This window comes from Malaya genurostris, chromosome 2, assembly GCF_030247185.1.
Source record: "Malaya genurostris strain Urasoe2022 chromosome 2, Malgen_1.1, whole genome shotgun sequence".
In the NCBI taxonomy this organism is placed as follows: Eukaryota; Metazoa; Arthropoda; class Insecta; order Diptera; family Culicidae; genus Malaya; species Malaya genurostris.
The window spans coordinates 260196459-260219797 of NC_080571.1; the positions used below are offsets into that span (position 1 = coordinate 260196459).

At 36.6% G+C, this 23339-nt stretch overlaps 1 protein-coding gene across 1 annotated transcript in view; it reads right to left on the minus strand.

Annotated features, from left to right (window-relative positions):
- Positions 1 to 23339, minus strand: part of LOC131429205 (uncharacterized) — a 443882-nt gene that overhangs the window by 23688 nt on the left and 396855 nt on the right. The window contains exons 20-21 of the mRNA XM_058593255.1: positions 10690 to 10825; positions 9878 to 10579 (exon numbers count right to left, since the gene is read on the minus strand). Of these exons, the coding sequence (XP_058449238.1) occupies positions 9878 to 10579; positions 10690 to 10825 (838 nt within the window). The remainder of the gene's footprint in view (positions 1 to 9877; positions 10580 to 10689; positions 10826 to 23339) is intronic.

Below are 23339 nucleotides of genomic sequence, written 5' to 3' on the forward strand. Positions count from 1 at the left end.
AGATTAGACTAGTCTGTACAATTTTTTTTGTCCAACCTGATGAACACTGTCAAATTTCTACTCTTTAACAATAACTCCAGTCATTCTTTCAATGCGAACTCTTCCAATACTGTCTTGCTATTCTAATGTTAGACAATATTTAGAGTGACTCCCCGTACTTGCACTCAAGTATTCTCACCCATTGTTGATTGTGTAATCGTCAAGCGTTGTGTAAATTACTCGTATTTTCAAGTCTTTATATTATTTCAAATTTAACACAATAACGACATTCAAAGAAACATAGCGCTCTTCCAATTAGTTTCAATTGAAACGGTATGCTTGCTGAAGCTTCGGGTCTTTCCGGTCCACCCTGTAATTAGAAGGTTTCCAATTCCGCGCTACCAGGGAGACACGAAAGCTTTTCCGTGGTATTTATTTTTCGGCAAGTAAAATTTCTCCCGACGACCGGAAAGAGCCCGTCTGCCGGTGTTAACTTCTGAATGAAAAGTTAAGAACCCCAAGGGTTTCGGTGGTTTTTGCAAACGGCGGCACAATCGAAACAAAAAAAAAACAAGCGAAGAGTTGCAATGTGCGCTGAGTCCCGGCACGAACGGTGCGGTAGAATAGGACTCGGTTGTTGTTAGATTAAACCACAGGGGAGGGCTTAAAATTTGTACGCTGGTAGCAAAACTGGGACAAAGTACTAATTGTACACATGCTTCCGGTGCACTCTCCGCTGGAAGTTTTGCTAATGAGATCAAGAGTAAGCTCCAAGCGCTTGTTTGGTCTGGTTAACTGTTTAGGGAATGTTAAAGTTAACAACTGGTCTATGCGATAGCAATGAAGTGGGACTTTATAGGTGAATTGAATTGTCTATATCGTCAAATGAAGCGGTTGAAACAGACGAGAATGCTTACGTTCAGGATTATTCGTTAGCTCAAACGCAACGCTAAGTAAGAGTCCGACCGACTACATTAGAATAGAATATCAAAAAAAGAAAGGCCAAATTCCACAAAAGGGAATGTAATGTGAAGGCTTTGCTTGCACTACACGTGGACGTGCTAGAGTGGTATAAGGCGAATAATGTCGAACACTTAAACACTCTAAAACTCCAGAACTGTGCTCAAGGAAAAAATACTTGACCATTATTAAGGAGTACATCCTAAAACTACCGAAAGTAGTGAAGAATGTAGAAAAAATGAAGAAAGCATTGGTGAATATGCAAAAAACTGTCAACGGTTATGGTTGTCGGGATTAAAGCCACGGTTAGAAAATTCGGATGTAAAGGCGAAGTAAATTGAACAAATGATGCCAAAAGTAGCCTCACCCTGTACTGATACAAACAAACAGCCTATTTTATAATTTATAGCAGTTAATCGAGTTGACTAAATTAGAATTATATTAGGACAAGAAAATGATAAACTGCCTTAAGGAATGAACGTATTTATGGAAAAAGTAGTCTTGCTTGTTTGTTCTTTTTGTTCCCTGGAAATTAGATGATAATCGGAAAGAAACTCGAATTTTGGGAATGAATTTTGTGTGTACTGTATTTTAAACTGTACATACTTTAAATCAATGGAACACACATGAGCCAAAAATGAAATGATTATTGCTGCAGTGAAGCGACTTGTTCCCAGGCGTGGCAACTACAGGGGCACTGTTTGACGCTCCAAAATTTTAAAAGGAGGGGCCATGTAACAAACATCCCCTCTCCTTATTTCGACAATTTAAAAAAAAATGATGCCGCCATTTTTTATTTTTTTTAATTCAATTCTTGTTTCGTGTTTTTTTCCTACGTTTAAGGATCACTCTACTCTTTTCATTTGATTTGATTTATCAGATGAAATATAAATCATTACGAATGCAAACTTTCATTAATCAACTACAACGTTTAAATAATCAACTACAGAAATATGTCTTATACCCTGAAAGATAACTATTAGCAAAAATAAGATTGTGTACGTGTTATAGGAAACAATGTTGCTTGAATATCATCGTTCGCTTCCCTTCTCTTTTGCTCATTGGTCGCTCTGATATTCGGACTTGTTCGTACATTCGGGTGCGAACAAAGCCGACGCTGCTTCGCTGCTTGCATGAATGCCTATTCTTTACAATGCTTTTGTACATTCGGGTTATCCACGAGTATTGCTTATTCATTTTCACCCTTCGCTCTTTTGTGACGTGAACAGTTCAACGGTATTCGAGACAGATGTGAGCTATATAAGGAAATTCGCACTCAAGAAGAAAGAATTGCACACGAAGGATGTGTGCAACATTGACAGATTTCCACCTTCTCTGATACGAATGAACAATTCTAGGATAACAGAGAAAATTCCTGATTGTTTCCCAGATCCAAGATCCAGAATAACAGGGTTTTAAGTGAAAAAAAAATTTCCTGGGTGTTTTTGAAAAAGTGAACTTGTAAATGAAACTAATTCGTTAAACTGGTAACTCCTCCAGTATGTTAATCTTGGTAGTTGAAAGTCGAATTTCGATTTTTCAGATACGTACCGCATGAAAAAAATCGTAAAAAAACGCATAACCACATGAAAATTTGCACAAAAAAGAATTACTTTTTAAATTCGCATAGAAAACAGAGACATAACCAGATTAAAGTGAATAAGAATAATTTACTCTAATTTAATGTAGAGGTAACAAACAATAAAATATCTGACACCACGCGTAAACCAGTACGTTTATTTTTATTTTCACTTCCGATGTGCTTATTTTAACAGTTGAGTAATTCTTATAGCTCTTTTGTAAACATTTATAGCGTCTAAAATTCTAGGTAGAATTTTTTGCGTCGTTCTTCGGTTCTGATGTAATTACTTTTGCTTGAAGCGAAACTCATACTGCTAACAGTACCCAAAACATCCTCCCCGCAGCAGAACTGCTCACAGTGCGGAATGATTCAATACTGAAGCAATTTTAGCGAAGGGTTCTGTATTTACGTGATTTCGTTTGCAGCTTTTTGGTAAATGGGTGGTCTCAACGGCTAGCAAAATTCACATTCCAACCGATTATTTCGGTACATATTATTCGAACGTATTCCTACCAAATGGACCAATCTCCATAAGGTTCATAAAGCAAAGTGAAGAATCAACATAAATTTGCATTGAATCTTTTTCGAAATGATTCCAAATTTAAGAGAATTTCTAAACCAGCTTTACGATCAACATAAAGTTTATTCGAATGGAATGAATAAACTGTCATTTTGATATTTTTCTTGAATATATGTGTGCCATGTCATATACCAATCGATTCAGCTCGACGAACTGAGCAAATGTCCGTGTGTGTGTGTGTGTGTGTGTGTGTGTGTGTGTGTGTGTGTGTGTGTGTGTGTGTGTGTGTGTGTGTGTGTGTGTGTGTGTGTGTGTGTGTGTGTGTGTGTGTGTGTGTGTGTGTGTGTGTGTGTGTGTGTGTGTGTGTGTGTGTGTGTGTGTGTGTGTGTGTGTGTGTGTGTGTGTGTGTGTGTGTGTGTATGTGTGTGTGTGTGTGTGTGTGTGTGTGTGTGTCTGTATGTGTGTTGTCAACTAAGAGGTCGAGATCTCAGAGATGGCTGGACCGATTTTGATCAAACTAGTCGCAAATGAAAGGTCTCCCCGTCACCCAGAACGCTATTGAATGGTTTTGAGATCGGATGTTTACTTTTTGAGTTATACGAAGTTTTATGTCAAAATTTTTAGACAGTATCTGTCACAATTGTCCTTGAAACAGAATATGTTTTTAGACTTGAATTCCGCACGGTAATACCTACCCAACAAGCCATAGATTGCTAAAATTCGTCCATTTTTAACGGAGATATCGACCTTTTCGTGTAAGCGACTTTTTCCCCTATTCCAGCAGTAGAAGTGTTGAGCGCTGTCTGGCAAAAAATGCTTGGGAGCAACATAAAACACGATTTTTTATACTGTTACATACAATTGTTTCTAAGCACCAAAATAAATGTGTACAGCATCCTTTTTCGTGACATTTTGCCTCGGACTGATTTTAGCACGGTTCGTTTTTGGCAACATAATCGTTTGAAAATGACATATGTAAACCAGATGATGGCAGAATTTTCGAGTTGAAGCAATTCCATAATTATATTGATTGAAACTACTAACAGCAATAAATGCTGGAAGAACATAACAACCATATACCATTCGAATTAGTTCGTCAAGATCAGCAAATGCGTGTGTGACAAATAATTTCACTCAATTTTCTCGGAGATGACTCAATCTTTATCTACAAACTCACGTTCAAGTACAACAAATGTATACTATACAGCTACTCAGGTGAATTTATCTGACTTCGGTTACACCGATTTTCGAATTCCGGTTCCAGTATCGAATCGTTTCTCAAAGCTCAATCGTTTTCTAAAAAAGCCGATTCGAATTTCAAAAACTAAAATTAAAATTAAAATAAACTTATGGTCCCATACAAAATTAATCATTTTTATCCATTTCTGATTTCCGATTCTGGAATTACAGGATGATGATTTTTTTAAATTCAAATCGATCATCTTCTATGACAATCCCAAAATGCTTTTAAGTTGGACACATGCGGATTGATAAAAAAGGTATCATCTCACTGCTAGGTGGATTAAGCACGTTTTTGTTATGATTTTTGTTATTTTAACAGCTTTCCAGCCAAAAATATTTCACAATTTGTTACAAAATATTTCTGAAATAAATTACTTCAGTTGTTATAATTCTGTTAGGGGCTGTCCATAAAAGACGTCACACTTTTTTTTGACGATTTTTTACTCCCCCTCCCCCCTTTGTCACAAATTGTCACAGAAGCAAAGACCCCCCACTCCCCCTATGTCACATGTCACGAATTCAAAATAAATAAAATTCATCTCAATACATTCAATATGTATGACAAACCATATAAATATGAGGGAAAAATCGATATAGATATATTATTGTTTTAGGTAAAGAATAATATTTCCTTAGTGTAGCATACAGGGCTGAGAAAATAAAGACCAAAACCTCATCAAAACGAGATCACTGCCAGAGAATCTTTTCATTATCAGTTGATCAGTGAAATTTGAATCACATCGATCAATATCGGTACTACTTCCGTCACACAATCGGTAGTGATTTTGAGCTAAAATGATTCTTGATTTATGTCAGTTCAATCATTGGATGATTCGATAAGCTTTGATATTGGTGGAGGAAAATCACATATGATCAAGATAAGACATGACATGATCGTTGATCTCTCGCCCTTTTTCAAATGGAGTACAATTGAATAAACTGCATCAGAATCAGATAAGAGAAATTCTTATGATATACTATTATCAATGCTAGAAAATCAAATTACTGAAAAAATTGTCCGTGCCTAACTTAAGTTAAACCGTTTGAAGGCATCTTTTTCTTTTTTACTCATATTTGGCAAAATTTATTAATTTCGCTAATTTCGCGCGCGCTCCTCCGTGCACTTTTGCTGATCACAACAGAAATGATTTCCTGCATCACTCATTTCCGAATTTACAAGAAGAAGCTTTTACATCAACAAATACACGTTTTCCTATAGAATGTAAACGTTTATTGTCGAGATTTTTTCAGGGAATAGGGCAAAGTAGTAATATAATCAGGTATTTCAAAAATGCGCTCATTGAAAATATTGGACGTCACATTCCAAAAACCCCCTCCCCCCTGTCACAAAAGGTCACGTTTTATGAAACACCCCCCTCCCCCTTGCGGCGTGACGTCTTTTATGGACAGCCCCTTATTACCATCTGATCGGGTTCATGCGCTTTTACTTGTATCGTGAATGTATATATAAAAATAAGGATTATGACTAATCGCCTTTAAATAAGTGCGGTTTTTGCGAATGTCTTCATTTTTGTGATTCATTGTCATTTATGTATAAGTCTGTTTCATTGCGTCAAAACTTGTGCAGACGCTCTGAAAATAAATCATAAAAGTTCATCATGTTTCCTCGTTTTTGTATTTCAAAGTGTATTTGATGTCAATAAATGCAACGGTATAGAACATCAAAATGACGCCCATGAAATTTTCCTTAATGCAAATTACACTTAACCTAAGAAGTGAAAAATTCAATAACCCACAACAAATGTGTCATAAATATGCTTTAGAACCATCGAATTTTCTCTGAGTGAAACTGTCATCCAATGAATACGCAAATACACAAGACTAGATTTATGAGAGAATTGTACTGGAAATAATGTTTTAAAGAGAATGTTTGGAAGCTATATTAAGGGTGTGTGAATGGTTCAATTGTAGTAAAAAGTTGTTTTATTTTTGGTTCAGTGGTCTGAGTAAAAGGTTTTACACAAGATTTAACAAATATATTACTTGTCAAAAGAGGCACCAATTATAGTTGTCAACAAATGCAAAATCATTAACACATCTTGTACATTATACACCCTTATTTTGAATAACGATGTATTGATTTTTCGATCGAATGTGGTTCGATCGAATCCTAGCTACCTTTGATTTTGCTAGCGTTATTAGGAATACAAATGAAATACGATAGTAAAATCGATACGACGTTATCCAGAATAAGGGCGATAATCAGAACTATTCGAATTGCTACTTGGGTTCGGAAGTTCCCAATATTGATGTCGTTTCTGAAGGATCAGGGTCATTTCGCTGAAAGCCAATTCGCCGAAAGCCGTTTCGCCGAATGCCATTTCGCCGAATGCTGTTTCGCCGAGTGTCATTTCGCCGAAATTCATTTCATCGAAAGCCATTTCGCCGAAAGGTCATTTCGCCTCAATATGGTGATTGGAATTGATTAAAAAAAAGGCAAACGAAAAATAGTCATGTTTACTCCCGTTTTATTGACCTACAATCGTTCTGCTCAAGTAACACATGGATCAATAAGTCCCGAGACTAAAGCAGAGATGGCGCTCGTAGTAAACCAGTAACCACGTCTTTCTAGAGTACTAACCTTTGCTTGAAACGGGTCTAAATTTTAAGTCGATCCGACCAGAAACAGCTGAGTTATCGAGGTTGGAGTAAAGTCGTTTTGTAGTTTGTTTGAAAAATGGATAAAACCGTCTTTCGTGTTTTTATAAAACATTGTTTTTTAATGGCTAAAAACACCGTGCAAGCGAAACAATGGATTGGAAAATGTTATCCGGACTCTTGTCCATCAAATGCAACGATTTGTCGGTGGTTCGCCGAGTTTAAACGTGGTCGTACCGACACAAATGACGCGGAACGCTCGGGTAGACCTGTGGAAGCCGTTACACCGGAAAATGTGAGTGAAGTGACAAAAATTATAATGAAAGATCGTAAAGTGAAGCTCCGTGAGATTGCTGAGATGACACAGATATCATATGGAAGTGTATTTACTATCCTTCATGAAAAATTGAGCATGAAAAAGGTTTTTTCCAAGTGGGTGCCGCGATTGCATTCGATGGAACAAAATGCACCCTGCCACAAGTCGATGAAAACAATGGCGAAATTGAACGAATTGGGCTTTGATCTGCTTTCCCACCCCCCATACTCGCCAGATTTAGCCCCCAGTGACTACTGGCTCTTTGCTGATCTTAAAAAAAAATGCTCCAGGGAAAAAGATTTGACTCAAATGAGGAGGTCATCGCTGAAACTGAAGCCTATTTTGAAGCGAATGATAAATTTTGTTATAAACATGGTATTGAAAAATTGGAAAAACGTTGGAACCATTGTATCACCCTAAAAGGTGATTATGTTGATGAATAAAAAAAAAATTTGCCAAAAAAATGTTGTTTCCATTGTTAGTCTCGGGACTTATTGATCCATGTGTTAATCCAGAAAGACTTGGATGATAGGTTTATTCATGATCCTCAGAACGTAATTCCCAAAAAGCTTGTTGACTTTATTAGTGTATCTACCAGGCAATTATTTGCGATATTTGTAGACAACTAAGTGCAAATGAAAAAGTATTTAATCTTCCGACGGCGTGTCGGCGGCCAACTTAGTTGGCGTCGCCTTGGCGGCTTTGTGCCGCCTAGTCATCATGACTTCGGTTCTATGGCTGTGCCGCACCAATTATCCAGAAGATATAAAAACAAATAGACATTTTTGATGAATAACTAGAATTTGCAGTTTTCTAATAAATTATGTTATGTATTCGAAATTAGTTAGAATTAGAAGCAAGTTACTAAATAGTTACCAAATTTTATACGACGTTTTATACGGATAAAATGCCTATTTAGTCGACGCAAATCTTACATCGAAAAACTGCCTAATGATATTTTCAGTTTGTTCATATTTTGCTGCCAAACTGCATAGCTTATTCATTTTAACTGCCCAACTACATAGCAGGAAGATCATAGGAAAAGATAGTGTTAGTGAAAATCACCTTCGAATACAATATTTGCACACCTAGACCAAATTTGATTACATATCATATTTTCGGAAGTGTTTCACACATCGAATAGCATAAATTTTGCATTTAAGTCCATTTTCGAAACGATCGATTTGTTTCTTCGGAGTTTGTATATATACTAGAAACCAGTGATGTCCGAACTCAGCACACGAGCTGTCTGTGTGCCTATTAAGCTCGTGTGCTGTGCTCTTTCTAACCAGACTCATGAGCGTGTGCTATTTGTGTAGTCCACCTACTGACAAGAGACAAGACAAGACACTGTGTGCTTAAAAATTATATTATATTATTGAATAAAAAAAAGAACGGACACTCAAGTCAGCACATGAGTCAGCCCCCCATTCCAGCTCATGAGCCAGCAGATGAGCCAGCACACCAGTGGAATCACGAGCTGGTTCTACGAAGCACACGACTCTCGATCTAGTAGCAACACGGCACACGAGCGTGTGCGTGTTTTTTGAAAAAGTACAGCACACGGGCTGTATGAGAACTGACTCGTGTGCTGGGCCATCACTACTAGAAACTCATAAAAATAATGTTGTCTAAATTAATATTCATCTGAACTAAAAGTTATGAATCTAGTTTACTCATATAGCCATCTTCAAAATGTTAACCATTCATCAAATGTTAACCTCTTGAAGCATAATCATCAGCTGGGGCGCATGTTCATGAACTAATGATCGAACGATGCAGCTCTCCATGCTTTGATTGCGCTGTGAATTTTGTCCGACGTACGAATGTGTGTGAATAGTACAGAGGGTGAAGCTCCTTTGTTTATATTCGTTGCTTCAATAATTCCGTCATTCCGGAACTGGGATTCGGATTCAGATAAAATTCAATGGCGCACTCTACTATGAGTTCAATTTTAAAAGCGAGGGCGAGTCTTTTCACCGGAAGCCGGTTAGTCCGGAAGGGTAATTTCGTCGACTCTTTTCAATTAAAAAACTCACTTCTCCCAATCGATTTGGATTTTTCTTCGCTGGTAAGATGACTTTTGACGAAATGATTGTGTTTCATTATGAATATGTGAAGAATGAAATGGAAATTTGAAATGATTTTAAATAAAAAAAAAATACTAATGTTCTGATTTCGATTTTTTTCCCACTTTGTACCCATGCGCAGTTTGTGCTTTCATGTTTCCGTGGTGGTACGACAAATCAAATTGGATTAACACTTGATTAAAATTATATTCCAGAGACGAGTACAGCGTGTTAAGTAAGAAAATCAACTTTCTCACAGTTTACCGAGATTCGATTTCCGATCCCCGCCCTGGGCGTCTGAAAGTTTTGCTGAACTAAGTTGACTGGAAGTTTAAATTCTTGATAATTACTAAATAAAAAAAAAACAAGCACCGAGTGCCGACGATAAAATTGAGTTCATAGCCGTTTTGATGAATAGTACCAGTGAACAGAAAAAAACGTGTTTATGGAGAGATTTTTATACCATGTGATGTTGTGATCAAAATATGGAAATTTAAAGCAAACTTAATGGGTTTACGTTGATGAACTAATCCCTTCTGGATTAATCAAGAAACTTTTTTTTAATAACCTTTTCGTTCCAACTAACGTACCTTGACCAACACCTTTCAGAATATCCAGTCCTCCAACGCCAACGAACTCGTTCGTTTCTGGTTGCTGCTGGTTGTTGATGTAGTACTTTGTTGCACTGACGGTGCCCTGATGTGGAAAAGAGTTTTCTCGCAATCCACCCCCGTTCCCACTAGCACAGTTCCCCAACCCGACGATCGTCGGTTGCTGGGACTGGTCGTGCTGTTGCTGGTGCCAATCGAACTGACCTATCACACCACCGGACGGGAGAGACACTGCTGCCGTTGATATAAGCGTGGTATTATCCAGTGGGATCCCGACCGGTCCCCCCGATGCTGCCGTCCCCGGCGGCTGATGATGCTGATGGTGGTGATGATGATGTTGCCGCTGGCCCCACAGCTCACAGCATCGCGCAGTGTTTGCATTGAAATTGCACAAATTGTGAGCACTGGATGTAGCTGTTTTTGCACTTTCATACTCGTGCGCAACGATGTTGCAGTTGCCGGCCGTCCCTCCGGTAATGCCACCACCCAAATAGGTTTCCACGCTGTGGACATCGCCATGAATGCACGGCTCGATGGTTGTGATATGGCCGGGCAGCTGAGTTTGATGGTGGTGTTGCTGCGGCTGACTTGGCGAGGGCAGTATTGTCAGCGGAATTTTCGTTGTTTTGCCACTAGCAGGCATACATTCATTTTCCTTATCTAGATCTTGGGTAGTATAAACTAGAAGCAGTTACACAAAACGACAACGAAAAATAAATTCTATTTATTTCTATTCTATTTTATCGAATTCACAACATTTATACAGATATAGTACTAGGGGGAACACTTACAACTTAACGGACTATTTATTGATCCCGAACAACAATTATCGTCTAAACTATTTTTGGTACTAGATTTACTACTTGTGGACTCCGATTCGTGTTTCACTTCAGCCTTTATCACGAAACTGAACAGTATACAGAATCCCTGCGGAATAGATAAAAAAGAAATTAATGAGTTTGGCACACTGATATACGTGGTGTAAAGCATCGGAAGATTAATTAAAGAATCCAATAGGGTAGTGTAATAGAAATGAAGGCTGACTAGAAGTAAATTGGCACACACAGAAAGACCTGCAATTCGTGATTCAACAAGTTTAAAAATGGTCCATTAATAGTTGTTTTATTAAAACTTTATAGTTAGTTACAGCATTAGATAGTTACATTACTTCGGTTCGAACGAAATTTCGAACCTTTTCTTGATGGAACCCATTATCGACAACAATGGATGTCCTTGACTACTCCGCCGCTTTGTCGAAGTCGCTGATTTGAAGTTGCTTAGTGTTTTTCGATTGCTTGAAATTTTGGGAAACTCGGAGGATTCATTAGCTTGGAGACAAAATCCATCAGCATGCCATTCCAGAACTATTGATTGTTTTACCCCTATGCATGCGAATGAACGGCAATATACGCTCGTTGAGGCATTCTTCGGTGTAAATTGGGGATGTCATAATCGAGGATGTGACGAATGGTTCCGTTTTCACGCCACAACTACAAATCGCTTTCAATTATTTGTTTTATATCTTGTTAAGACGTAGAGTCGTCTTAAGTTAGTTTTTTTTAAATTTTATCTGTATCAATCGGGGAAAACGGATGAAAAAAACTGGAAAAATGACTCGGGACGGGACGGGCTCGAATTCGTAGTACCGGGGAAATTGCTTTACCAATTAAATATTAAAGCACATGAAGAGATAGCTCAATTGACTAGAAGAACCAAGCATGCTTCGTTTTACTTGCGCACCACAGCATTCAATTATAGTCTTATTCATATGTAATTCCTATTCCCCGGTTTAAAGTTAGCGACGGGTTCGAGTCCCGTCTCTACTGTAACATTTTCGCGGTTTTCATTACATAGTTGCATTCGCATGGCATTTTTTTGCAATCTGTTTTCTCCGTTTGATACTGATCAAATTAACAAAAATACAAATCATGACTTTTTTGCAAACATCTCGCAAATACACTAGTATCTTCCCGGCTTATCCTCTCGTCCAGAAGCGATTTAAAGCTTTAGACCAGCAGCTACCTAAGATCGACTTTGATGTATATTTTTTAATCGGTCAAAGTGCAGTTCTTGCTTGCACGCTATTGACGTTAAGGCCATCGTCCAAGTACCATGCGTGCGTGTGGATTTGAGAAATTCTCGTTGGAAAATTTGAAAAATTTACAAAAACCAAAAACATACAGACCTCTGAACAACTTTTACCTATCTGCAGGGTGAAAATGGCTGGAAAATTCGGAGTATTTTCCGAGTGTTATCAAAAATAGCTCTGAAAAATGAGTTTTTTTTTGTGATCTTTCACAATTATCTGAATAAATAATTCGATGATATCTATTTTGTTTTCAAATAAACCTTATGCGGGATACAAGAATTACATTTGGACACATTTCTATAAAACCTTTTCACTCTTTTCATGGAAAATCAAGGAATTTCATATAACCGATTTCGATGTATTTTTTTAAAATTCGTAGATTTTCAATGAAAAACGTGAAAAGGTTTTCCAAAAATGTGTCCGAATGTAATCCTTGTAGCCATCGTAAGTTTTATTTAAAAAAAAATTATATCATCGCAATATTTTTCCAGATAACTATGAAAGATCACAAAAAAAACTAAGTTTTTCAGAGCTATTTTGGATAACACTCGGAAAATACTCCGAATTTTCCAGCCATTTTCACCCTGCAGATAGGTAATAGTTGTTCAGAGGTTGGTTTGTTTTTGGTTTCGGCAAATTTTTCAAATTTTACAACGAAAATTTCATAAAACCACACGCTCGCATGGTACTTGGACGATGGCCTTAAATTGAGTTCTCGCCAAAAGTTTACTCATCCAGTAACCTTTGTTCATACAAGCTAAAGATGCCGTTCGTGTATGTCATGCAAGATATAATCGAAACATAACAACAATGGTAGTAAAGTTGCCAGAAACGTCCCATCATAAACTTTTAGAAATAGTTCACCTTATCGCATGAGTTTTGTGTATTCTAAATTTTTTTGCTATCTTGTAAATACATATATCATCTAATATTCTTACATACTGGCGGGAAATTGTTTCATCGACTTCTAAGAGTATTTGCAATTTGTTCGTCACTTGGGATCAACTGTGATCAACTTAAATGTTAGAGATGTTTTATTTTTTTTATAAATATACAAAATAGCTCGAGATTTCGCTCAAACTTTGGACAAATTTTCCGAGGCCCTGAGGACGAGTATCATATACCAATCGATTCAGCTCGACGTACTGAACTGTGTGTGTATGTGTTTGTTGTGTTGTGTTGTCAACAAAGAGGTCGAGATCTCATTTTGATCGATCGATTTTGATCAAACTAGTCGCAAATGAAAGGTCTCCCCGTCACCCTGAACGCTATTGAATGGTTTTGAGATTGGATGTTTACTTTTCGAGTTATACGAAGTTTTATGTCAAAATTTTCAGTTTTTTGACAATATTTGTCACAATTGACCTTGACTTTTCTCGATCTTTTGGAAACAATGAGGAAAACTCATCACGTTTGCTTGCCTTTTTCGCACCAGGATGACGGTTTTGAGGTAGTCTCAGTCCCGATGTAACGGACGTATTAGAAGATATATAAATTAACCATTTTTTCTCGTGCGTTGACCGGGACCCAACATCGGGGTGAAAACCCTCCACCAACAGCTACGAAAACATACTTTCTACTTTGTGTAAAGCTTCACTTTAATTAGATTCTGGAACTGAATTCTAAAACTGAATTTTGGTGCTGAGCTCAGAACCTAGATTCTGGTCCATCAGAATTCTGAACTTTATTTAAGGTTTAGAATTAAGTTTCAGAGTTTAGTTCCAGAATACAGGTTCAAAAGTTTCTCCCGTGGTTGGTGGGCTTGACGGTATTGCAAACATTATTAGATACAATCAATTTGCATTAAAATTTGATAAAGATATGTGTTACAGCTTTTAACTTTATCATTGAATTAAATGAATTAATATGGAACGACTTGAATAAGATTTGCATTACACTCTGTTTTATGTTTCATTTTCATACTAGCGGCCCTTATTACCAGTATAAAGTGGACATTAAGTGAAGTGAACGTATTCCAATTGAGTTTCACTCGATGACAGCTGATGAACGGCCAATCAAAATCATCTTTGACGTTTATTGGTGGTTTGGAGTACTGTGTAATGGGATGGAATATTGTGGAATAGAATAAAATAGTATAGACTGAACATGTGAGCAAACCACTGATAGCTGCCAAACGATGTTTATTCAGTTTACTTGTGAGGTTGTGTCGTTTTCGTGTGGGACCTGATGGGTGAGATGATCTGTGAGTGAAGTGAAGTGAAGAGGACGTACATGCAAGAACGGTAATAAAGGTCACCGTTTCACCTCAAAAATGTGAAAATGATGTCTCTAACTTTTCTCTGAGATGGCTGAACTGATTTTCACAAACTTAGATTCAAATGAAAAGTCTTCTGGTGCTATACAAAGTTTCAAAATTTCATCTGGATGCGACTTCCGATTCCGGAATTACAGGGTTATATGCACCAAAAATGTGAAAATAATGTCACTCACTTTTCTCGGAGATGGCTAAACCGATCTTCACCATCTTAGATTCAACTGAAAGTTCTTAAGACACTATAAGGAGTGTACCGAAAATCAGAAATTTAAGTTATTCCTTCAATTATTCATCAAGTTCCGGACAAGTGTTGAGTCGCATTTTTTGGACGCTTGAGCCCAAATTGTTTTGAACTACTGCATATTCCCAGCTGCCTTACCAGTCTTCTTGATGACCCTCTTCACGGTCGCCCAGTAACGTTCGATGGGTCGAAGCTAAGGGGACATTTGGTGGATTGATATTTTTCTCAACGAAATTTATACCCTTTTCCGCAATCATACCTTTCGACCGAATTTCTCCACTTGAATCGACCTTTCCGCATCGCTCACATCCTCCCCAACGACAACAGTAAAGTGTTGTGGACGTGGAAGGGTTTTTGAGTCCCCCTTTACATAAGTCTCATCGTCCATCAAAACTCATGCATCCGGACACTACAAAAGACGCGAATACAATTTCCGGGCTGCTCGCTTCTTCAGTTCTACACTTTGTTTCGAGATTTTCTGCTTCTTGTAGGTCTTCAGGTGATTTCGCCTCTTGATACGCTGGATCATTCCGACACTCGTTCCTGCTGTTTTGGTCAAATTACGTATTGACATTGATTTTTTCTTCGTGATTAAAGATACCACTTTCTGGTCCAGTTTCGGGTGGAAAAAAACCGGGTTTTCTGTCTCTTCCTGGTAGCTTATCCAAAGAAAAGTGTTCTCCAAACTTACTAATGATGGTTTTAAAACTGGCATGATGAATTCCAAACTGTTTTGCCAATTTTTGCATAGTAATACCCTTCTCATTTAGCCATTTGTCCAGAACCTTGATTTTCACTTTGTTTTCAATACGCGACATTTTGAAAACGCAGAATTTCAACCGCACACACAAATAAACAAACGAAAGCTGACAGCCAAACGCACAGTATGCTGTGATCCGAGCATAAAAAAACCATCACAAATACATGCGTACAACACAAATGTATGTGGATAGCTAATTTTAGATACACTCCTTAAGTCCTATGATTCCTTTTCACACTCAAGAATACCTTTTAGGTTTCAGTGCTCGACAAACTGCTTGTTCCAAAAATTTGTGCAGAATAGTTTTTTTTCATTCGAGTTCCATTTGACTTTATGTCGAGTATTTTGATCAAACTAGACCAGTTCTCTATAGAAGTGTAAACAAACCTCCGTCAGAGATTTTCGAATCACTAGAGGTGTGCTAAAGCAAAGCCTTGGTATTACATTTCTGTAGTGGAATTTGACCTTCTGTTTCAACAGACTTCGCAGCCGATTCGGAGTGTACAGAACCACTGCATGGCTAGTGCTACGATTCTACGGACACTACGAATCCTACGGTGAGGGATCGAACATACGACAACTGATTTGTAAGACCAGCGCCCTATGCATTGAACCGCCAACCCGGGTGTGCTAGCGCGTACCAATTTAGGGTAAAGTGTTATGAAATCCATCCTTAAGAAAGTACTGAGATATTTCTAAATATATTAATGAATTTTTATCGAGAATGTGAATATTTCATTGCAATATGCCTGAGAATCATAATTTTTCATACTTCTGGTAGAAGTGATGAAAATTGATTGATAAAACACATTTTTCAAAACCACATCATTCTTAGTTTTTTTTTCATTTGCCCAGCAGCCCTACAAAATCCCTAAAAACAAATCAGTGGTATGCCCCGTAATAGAAGACATTATGCCCAAAAACAATGATGCATTATGCTTCTTGATATGTGAAAATAAAAAAAAGCAGCAAAAGAAATATGATCTGCATGAGAAATTATTTGCGTAATCAACTTATTGCAATTGGGAATCAATCAATATTTTCAATACTTTAAATGCTACATTTCGTTTTAATAATTGTTATAAATCTATAAAATAATGTTTAAAATTGAAGCATACTACTGAATCGAGAGTTGGGCTGATGTCCATAGGGTGACTGTAATGAATAAACTAATATATCAAAGATATGGCTTCGTTTCTATTATCAAGTGTTAAAATACGGATGAGAATTTCATTTAGTCAACGCAAAATCTTACATAGAAAAGTTGTCTTATGATATTTTCAGTTTATTCAAATTTTGCAGCAGTCTAAAACTGTCAAACTTGCATAGTAGAAAGATCCTACGAAAAGATGCTAGTGTTCTGTTTTGTTTAGAAAAGTCTTGAAAGTTTAAAAAACCAAGGGTACGTTTCGGTCAGCCTTAGGGCATATTCAGTAGTGTTCTAGTTGTAGATTCATAATTTATGTCAGTTACAAAATTTAAATCTGAATTTTATAACAAGAAAAACTGGCAGCCCCAGAATTGTTTTACTCGTGTTTCAAATATACAAAAAATAGAACGGCATCGTAGACCAGTTTTAAATTTGACAGAAGAACTGATCGAATAAATAAAACTAGAACGGCTTGCTGGGGATACGTTTGTTCCAGTTTCTGTTCTATTATAGATCTTCCATATAGAACTTCTAGCTGAACCTGCTCTTAGACATTAGACTCGATATTGCTTATGAACATTGAGGCAGTTGTTCAGAAGAAAAGTCACTTCCCAAATAAGTTGTCCAATGATTAAACCTCAACCTCGACGACCTTCTTCAAACATCTGAAGATTAGATACTTTTATGAATGTACCTGTCACACTGGGAGCTTATAAAGTACATCAATTTTACAACATCAAAATTCGCTGTAAACTATTTTCGGAAATCAAACGTTTGAAGTAGGATCGAATGCTCAAACAAATCGTATAAAGAAGGCAGCCGAAAAAAGACGTATGATTTTTTTTACTAATCCACTAATGCTGTGCACACGCTTCATGAGGTCCAAAGACTTGACATTACTGCAGACCACTCGGAGCTAGCTTTGTAGTTTGAGTGTTTTTTTTTCGTCTCGCTCGGAAAGCTTTTCATCGAATGGATTTTCGTTATCCGGACCTTTCAAAGACGAAGTGAGTAGCGTCTATGACACTCAGCTTCCGTTGTATTTTCTTCAGCTGGTGAAAATAAAACACGCCGTGAATTTCAGGCAATGATGTTTGAATCGTATATAAATCATAAAAAGGGGTATCCGCTACCAAAGTGATGCTGTGCGCACGATGGCGAATGGCGGGGATGAAATCAATCAGAGAATGTAAGCAAAAATTGGGTATCTCATAAATAAGAGATCTTTCAACAACAATTCCTGTCAGTATATTTCCACGAAGTAGATGATGTTGTTTGAAAAAATACACATCATTTCAGTTCGTCTTGTCTTTTATCTTGTCTCGTGCTGACGTCTGACAACAACAAAAAAATGAGTGTTTCTGCTTCGAACGGCACATTTCACTTTCGAGCTGCATATCATTAAGCAGACTTTTCAGCAAAGCAGCATCTTTTCGCATGACAAACGTTTATACGAACACGTTCCGATTGCCAAAAGAACTCCCGTGGAATTGTAAGTAATATTTTTTCTGATAAATAATGAAATGTGTTGTAGTGTTGTGCTTGCATTTGATTATTTAAATCATGACAAATGAAAATATGTTATTTTTTGCGTTATAAGGTTTTTTTGATAGAAGTTCAATCAACGTTTCAGTAACCAATAATCACGATTTCTCACGGTGGACAAAAAACGCCAAATTTTAAACCTGGTGCTTAATCACACATTCGGAACTATCGTGGAGTTGCTACCATCTCACGTATTCCCAAATTATTCCCAAATAATAAATGATCATTTTTTCAGCAGGTAAAAAAATCTCATAACAAATAATCAACATGGCTATTTCAAATGCCGCTCGACTGCTTCTAATTTACCAGAATTTGTGACGTTCACTCTCAATGCAATGGATGATGCAACAGTGTAGAAACATTGTACACTGATTTCAGTAAAGCATTTGACCGTATTGACATACCGTTGCTACTATTGAAACTTAAAAAAATGATGTGGATCCAAACTTTCTAAAATGGCTCAAACCATACCTCTCGAATCGCAAGCAAGTTGTTCGCTTTCAAAATACATTTTCTGAACCAATCTGGTGCTCCCCAAGGTTCCCACTTAGGTCCTCTTCTTTTTATTTTGTATGTAGATGACATTTCTTTCTTACTTAAACATGTAAAAATACTAACTTATGCAGACGACATGAAGCTTCATGTGGAAATAAGAAACGGCATTGATGCAGAATATTTCATAACGAAATTGATATATTTATCACATGGTGCTGTAGAAGATTACTTTAATAATTTAATGTAAACCAGTGCAATTCAATATCGTTCAGTAGAAAAATTGAAACACAATCATTAAACATATATTCAGGACATCAACTGGTAAAAAACTGTGCATAATTTCAGTACTATTTTGAACTCTAAACTCATGATCAGTAAAGCAAATAGTTTATTAAACATTTTCGGCACTAATTTTCAGGACCCCTACACTATTAAATCTTTATATATCAGGTACGTTATGTCAATACTGGAATAGGATCAGTCCAGAAACAATTTGTTTCGTACGCTCTTCGTAGATTAAATTGGACCACATTTTCACTTCCACCATTACTTTCGCAAATAAATTTTTTATGCACCTACCCATTACTTAACAAATCGTAACATATTTTTGGAAAAGTCTTATGAAACAAATTATGCAGAAATTGGACCAACGACCGAATGATGCGTTGTTACAATCAAAATTGTGCTATAATTGAATTCAGTATGTCAAAAAATCTGTTAAAATTGCAGCTAAAATACATAAGATAAAATTATGGTTAATCTACATATGTCTGACGAATAAATGAATAGATTGACAGTGCTGTTTTTTGTAGATATATGACAATGAACGAAACGTGGAACCATCATTACACTCCGGAGACAAAGCGATCGTCTGCCGAGGGAACTGCAGTCGGTGAGAACCGTCCAAAACGGCAGAAAAATGCAAATATGGGCTGGAAAGGTTATGCCCTGAGTACTTCAGGATATTCATGGAATTTTGTTCATCGACAACCTTGAAAAAAAAGACTATCACTAGCTAACGTTCCATTGGCCAATTTATGCGTTTGAAGAACAAAATTGGCGAAAAACGACTCCAAATGAAGGAGAAAAAAATGCTCTTTCACTAAGACTCGTGTCACAAGTCGCTAGCTACCGTAGCGAAAAAAAGCCTATATTATTCCACCTTGTAGTGAAATTTTCATGAATATTCTGTGGAATTCTTAAAAGAACCGTTGAATAGAGATAGGAGAGTTGGACTAACAGAACCCACCAAAAAGTTTTGAGCCAAATTTAGAAATAATTTCCTCTTTTTTTGCATCGTTGTTCTAAACAGAGATGGCAGGTCTGCAGATTTGTCTGTAAATCTGCAGATTTCGTAAATAGTGCTGCAGACATTGTTTGTTGCAGACTTTGGATAATCGAGTTTTTCGCAGACTTTTATCAAAATTTACAGACTTTTGATAATCGAGTTTTTCGCAGACTTTTATCAAAATTTACAGACCTTTGAAATTGTCGCGACGTTTTTTTTGCTCGCCAAGCCAGCTTAGTATGTCATACTTTCTAGAGACATTGAAATCTGCAGACATTTTTTTCGGATTTACTGACTTTTGTAGATATTTTCAATTTTTACCTGGCATCCATGGTTCTAAATGACGGCTTGAAATTTTAAACATTCATCACTTCCGTAACCGAAAGTTGGAGCCGCACAAAATTAAGAAAGTATATTAAGACTGTAATAATGTGAATGTAATTTTGACAAACTCCGTTCGGAGTCTGCGAGAAAAGTGAGTGAGCTTCGTTTGGTATTTTTGCCCATTATTTCCGGTACTTCCGAAACCGGTTTTAGTTTCAGTGGTCATCATTTTACAAGACCTGCCAATTAGAGGAATTTATTAACTATTTTTGAGAAATTGGCTCGTTTTTAAATCTTCTTCTATAAAAGCAAACTATTGAATTTGCAGTTTTTTCACTCTTCACCCTGTAATTCCGGAGCCGGAAGTCAGATCAATATGAAATTCATAAAAGTTCTATTCACCTATAGTGCTTTCTATTTTAACCTAAGTTTGTGAAAATCGGTTCAGCCATCTCGGAGAAAAGCGCTCAGACACAAATACGTCGAGCTGAATCGAATTGTATTTAATTCAACATCCTTTCTGTAGTGAAAGCCAAAACTACAAAAGACTGTCCTATAGGAATGTTCGAGCAGTTGACCTAAAACTATACAACTAATGTCACATCCATTGTCTTAAGTCTTGGATCGAATATTTAGTGAGTTTTTTTTTGTTTTCCCATGTTCTTTTTAGTATCTATTCGAAAAATACTATCGAAACGATATTCGTGTTTTGGATGCCCTGAAAAAGGCCTTTCAATTTGTTGGCGTTGGTGATTAGAGTAGCTGATCAATACCATATTTTATATCATTAATTTTACTCAGGCTTATTAAGACCATTCAGCATTTTCTTTAAATGCGATGATTTGATGAGTTTCGATGAAAAACCTTGCTTCTCATGCAGCCCAGTTTGAACCCAAATCAAGTAAAGAAAACAAGGCATCTGAGGGTTCTTAAAATTTACCGGCTTGTACTAAGCGCCCATGACATTTTTTTTATTTTTACATGTTTTGTCTTCGACTAATCAGTGCACAGCGTGGTACTACCTGAGTGTCTCAAGTGGAGACAACCTTACGTGTGGTTGGTGATGAACTGCTGAGTGACACGGCAGTTCAGCATGCAACGCTATGCACTGATGAGTCGAAGAACGTACGTAAACGTGAAAGAAAAGAAAAATCAATCCAAAATGAGGTCATTAAAAGATGAACCTTGTTTGTGTTACGGCACATAACCAAATTTATTATCTCTACGTTTCGTCTTAAACTCGTTAGTGCATAACAGTTCATGTGGAACGTGCAGTTCAACGTAAGACTTGTTTTCGTTCAGCATGTCAGGAAGGACTTAGCATTTCGGCGCTAATTATAAGTGTAATTCAATCAGTGCTGTAAAACTTTATTCAATTCGCTTGAAATCGAATTTATGCAAACACTGACGAGCACTCTACTGTAGTAAATTTCACATTCTAACACACACCCTTCGCAGTCACACCGAATGGTAATCATCGCGTCTTTCATTCGTTTTTCTCTCTACCGAAGTTCAGTTTATATATCGTCAGTTTATCTCTTGAGATATCAAAATATCTCTTACAATTGAATTGAATTGAATTGAAAAAGCGGTCTTCAAGTGAGGTTCAAGTAAACATTCGAATTGGTTCAAGATAATGGATGAAAAGTAAACCAGTTATGTTAACTGACATATCAATTGGAAAATAAACATTTCCTCTTTCATTTTTAATATTTCGAAACACATTTCAATACATTTCAAACAGTCGACATTACCGATGTTAACTTGCTGGTGATAATTGAAAACTCAAATGAGAACCGCCACCCTCTATTTATCATTATGGCCGGAGAGAGTTATCGAGTTGATGTTTATGGCTATTCATTCGCACTTGCTCACTACCCACAGTGAAGACAATGAAACAGGTAGACTACTTGGCATTTCAAACTGAGCAAGCAAAAGTGACTTCAAGTGATTAAGTACGGTTATTTAATTCACGATGAATTCTAAGAGCTGAAACAAATGAGATGGTTTTGATTGAATCCAATCTGATCCAAATTGGTCTGTAGATGTTCGAAACCTGATCATTGTTTGTATGGTTTTATATTCCGTATTTTAAATTCGCACCGCATATATATATATATATATATATATATATATATATATATATATATATATATATATATATATATATATATATATATATATATATATATATATATATATATTTTTTTTTTTTTTGTGGTATTTTAATGTATTACTGCAGGAATTTGGTCTACTTTTCGTTCGATGCGTCAGGAAAGATTTTGCACCTCGATACAAACTTTATAAATGTATTGCAAATATCAATAACTTAACATCTGTTTAGCTTAATTTATGTTGAACTGCTAGGTAATATAACGGTTCATTATAAACTGTGTTACACTGAAGAGTCGAAGACGAAACGTGATCCTAATGATTGGCTTACATTGTTTTAGTATTATCCACAGCGATGAAATGAAGTGGCTGTTATATTCATGGTCTGATCATATCTTTCTAATTTCTACTACACACCAAGTAAAATTTGGGAAATTATACGTCTTTTGAGACTGACATAATCGAACGTCAAAAATTGGTTCATTTTTACAGTTGATCGAATATATATTTAACTCATTTTGACATATTTTCAATTGCAAAAGCTTGTAAGCTTACATACGTGCTTGAAAGGTTGGGTAAGTGTGTAAAGCTCCCATTTTACGCAATACGTTACGTTTTTTAAAATCATATGTGGAATTGCGTCACAATTTTTTTGTCTGTATATGTATGTAAGATTCATCTTATGATACCGGGATCGAGAGTCGAATCCAATAACAATCGATGGGACAATTACCTTTTAGGAAAAATGTTGACAATATAAAGTGGTGATTATATCGAAACATCCGCTTCATGGTGTACAAGCTCGAATCGCCGATTTCACAATTTTTCAGAGAAATTGTGAGCAACGATATTTCCATTAAATTTTAGTATGGCAGTACAAAAATCTCTTTTCGTTTACTTATCCGTACTGGGAAGCCACTGCGCGATATGGAAGTAGAGTTAATAAAATCGATTGAGGGTTGTCATTTTTTGTAATTAAATTCGGTTTCAATTTGATGAAGCATAATGCTTGCTTATATTTTAATTTGTTCCGCTCCCTCCCGCACTTCTATTTGAACAATGCAATTATTTTGTGACTTCTTTTTCTGATTCGGGTAGCCAATCAGATCATTGTTTCGTTGTTGGCTTGGAAACGTTTTATTTTAATTTACTCACCCATGCT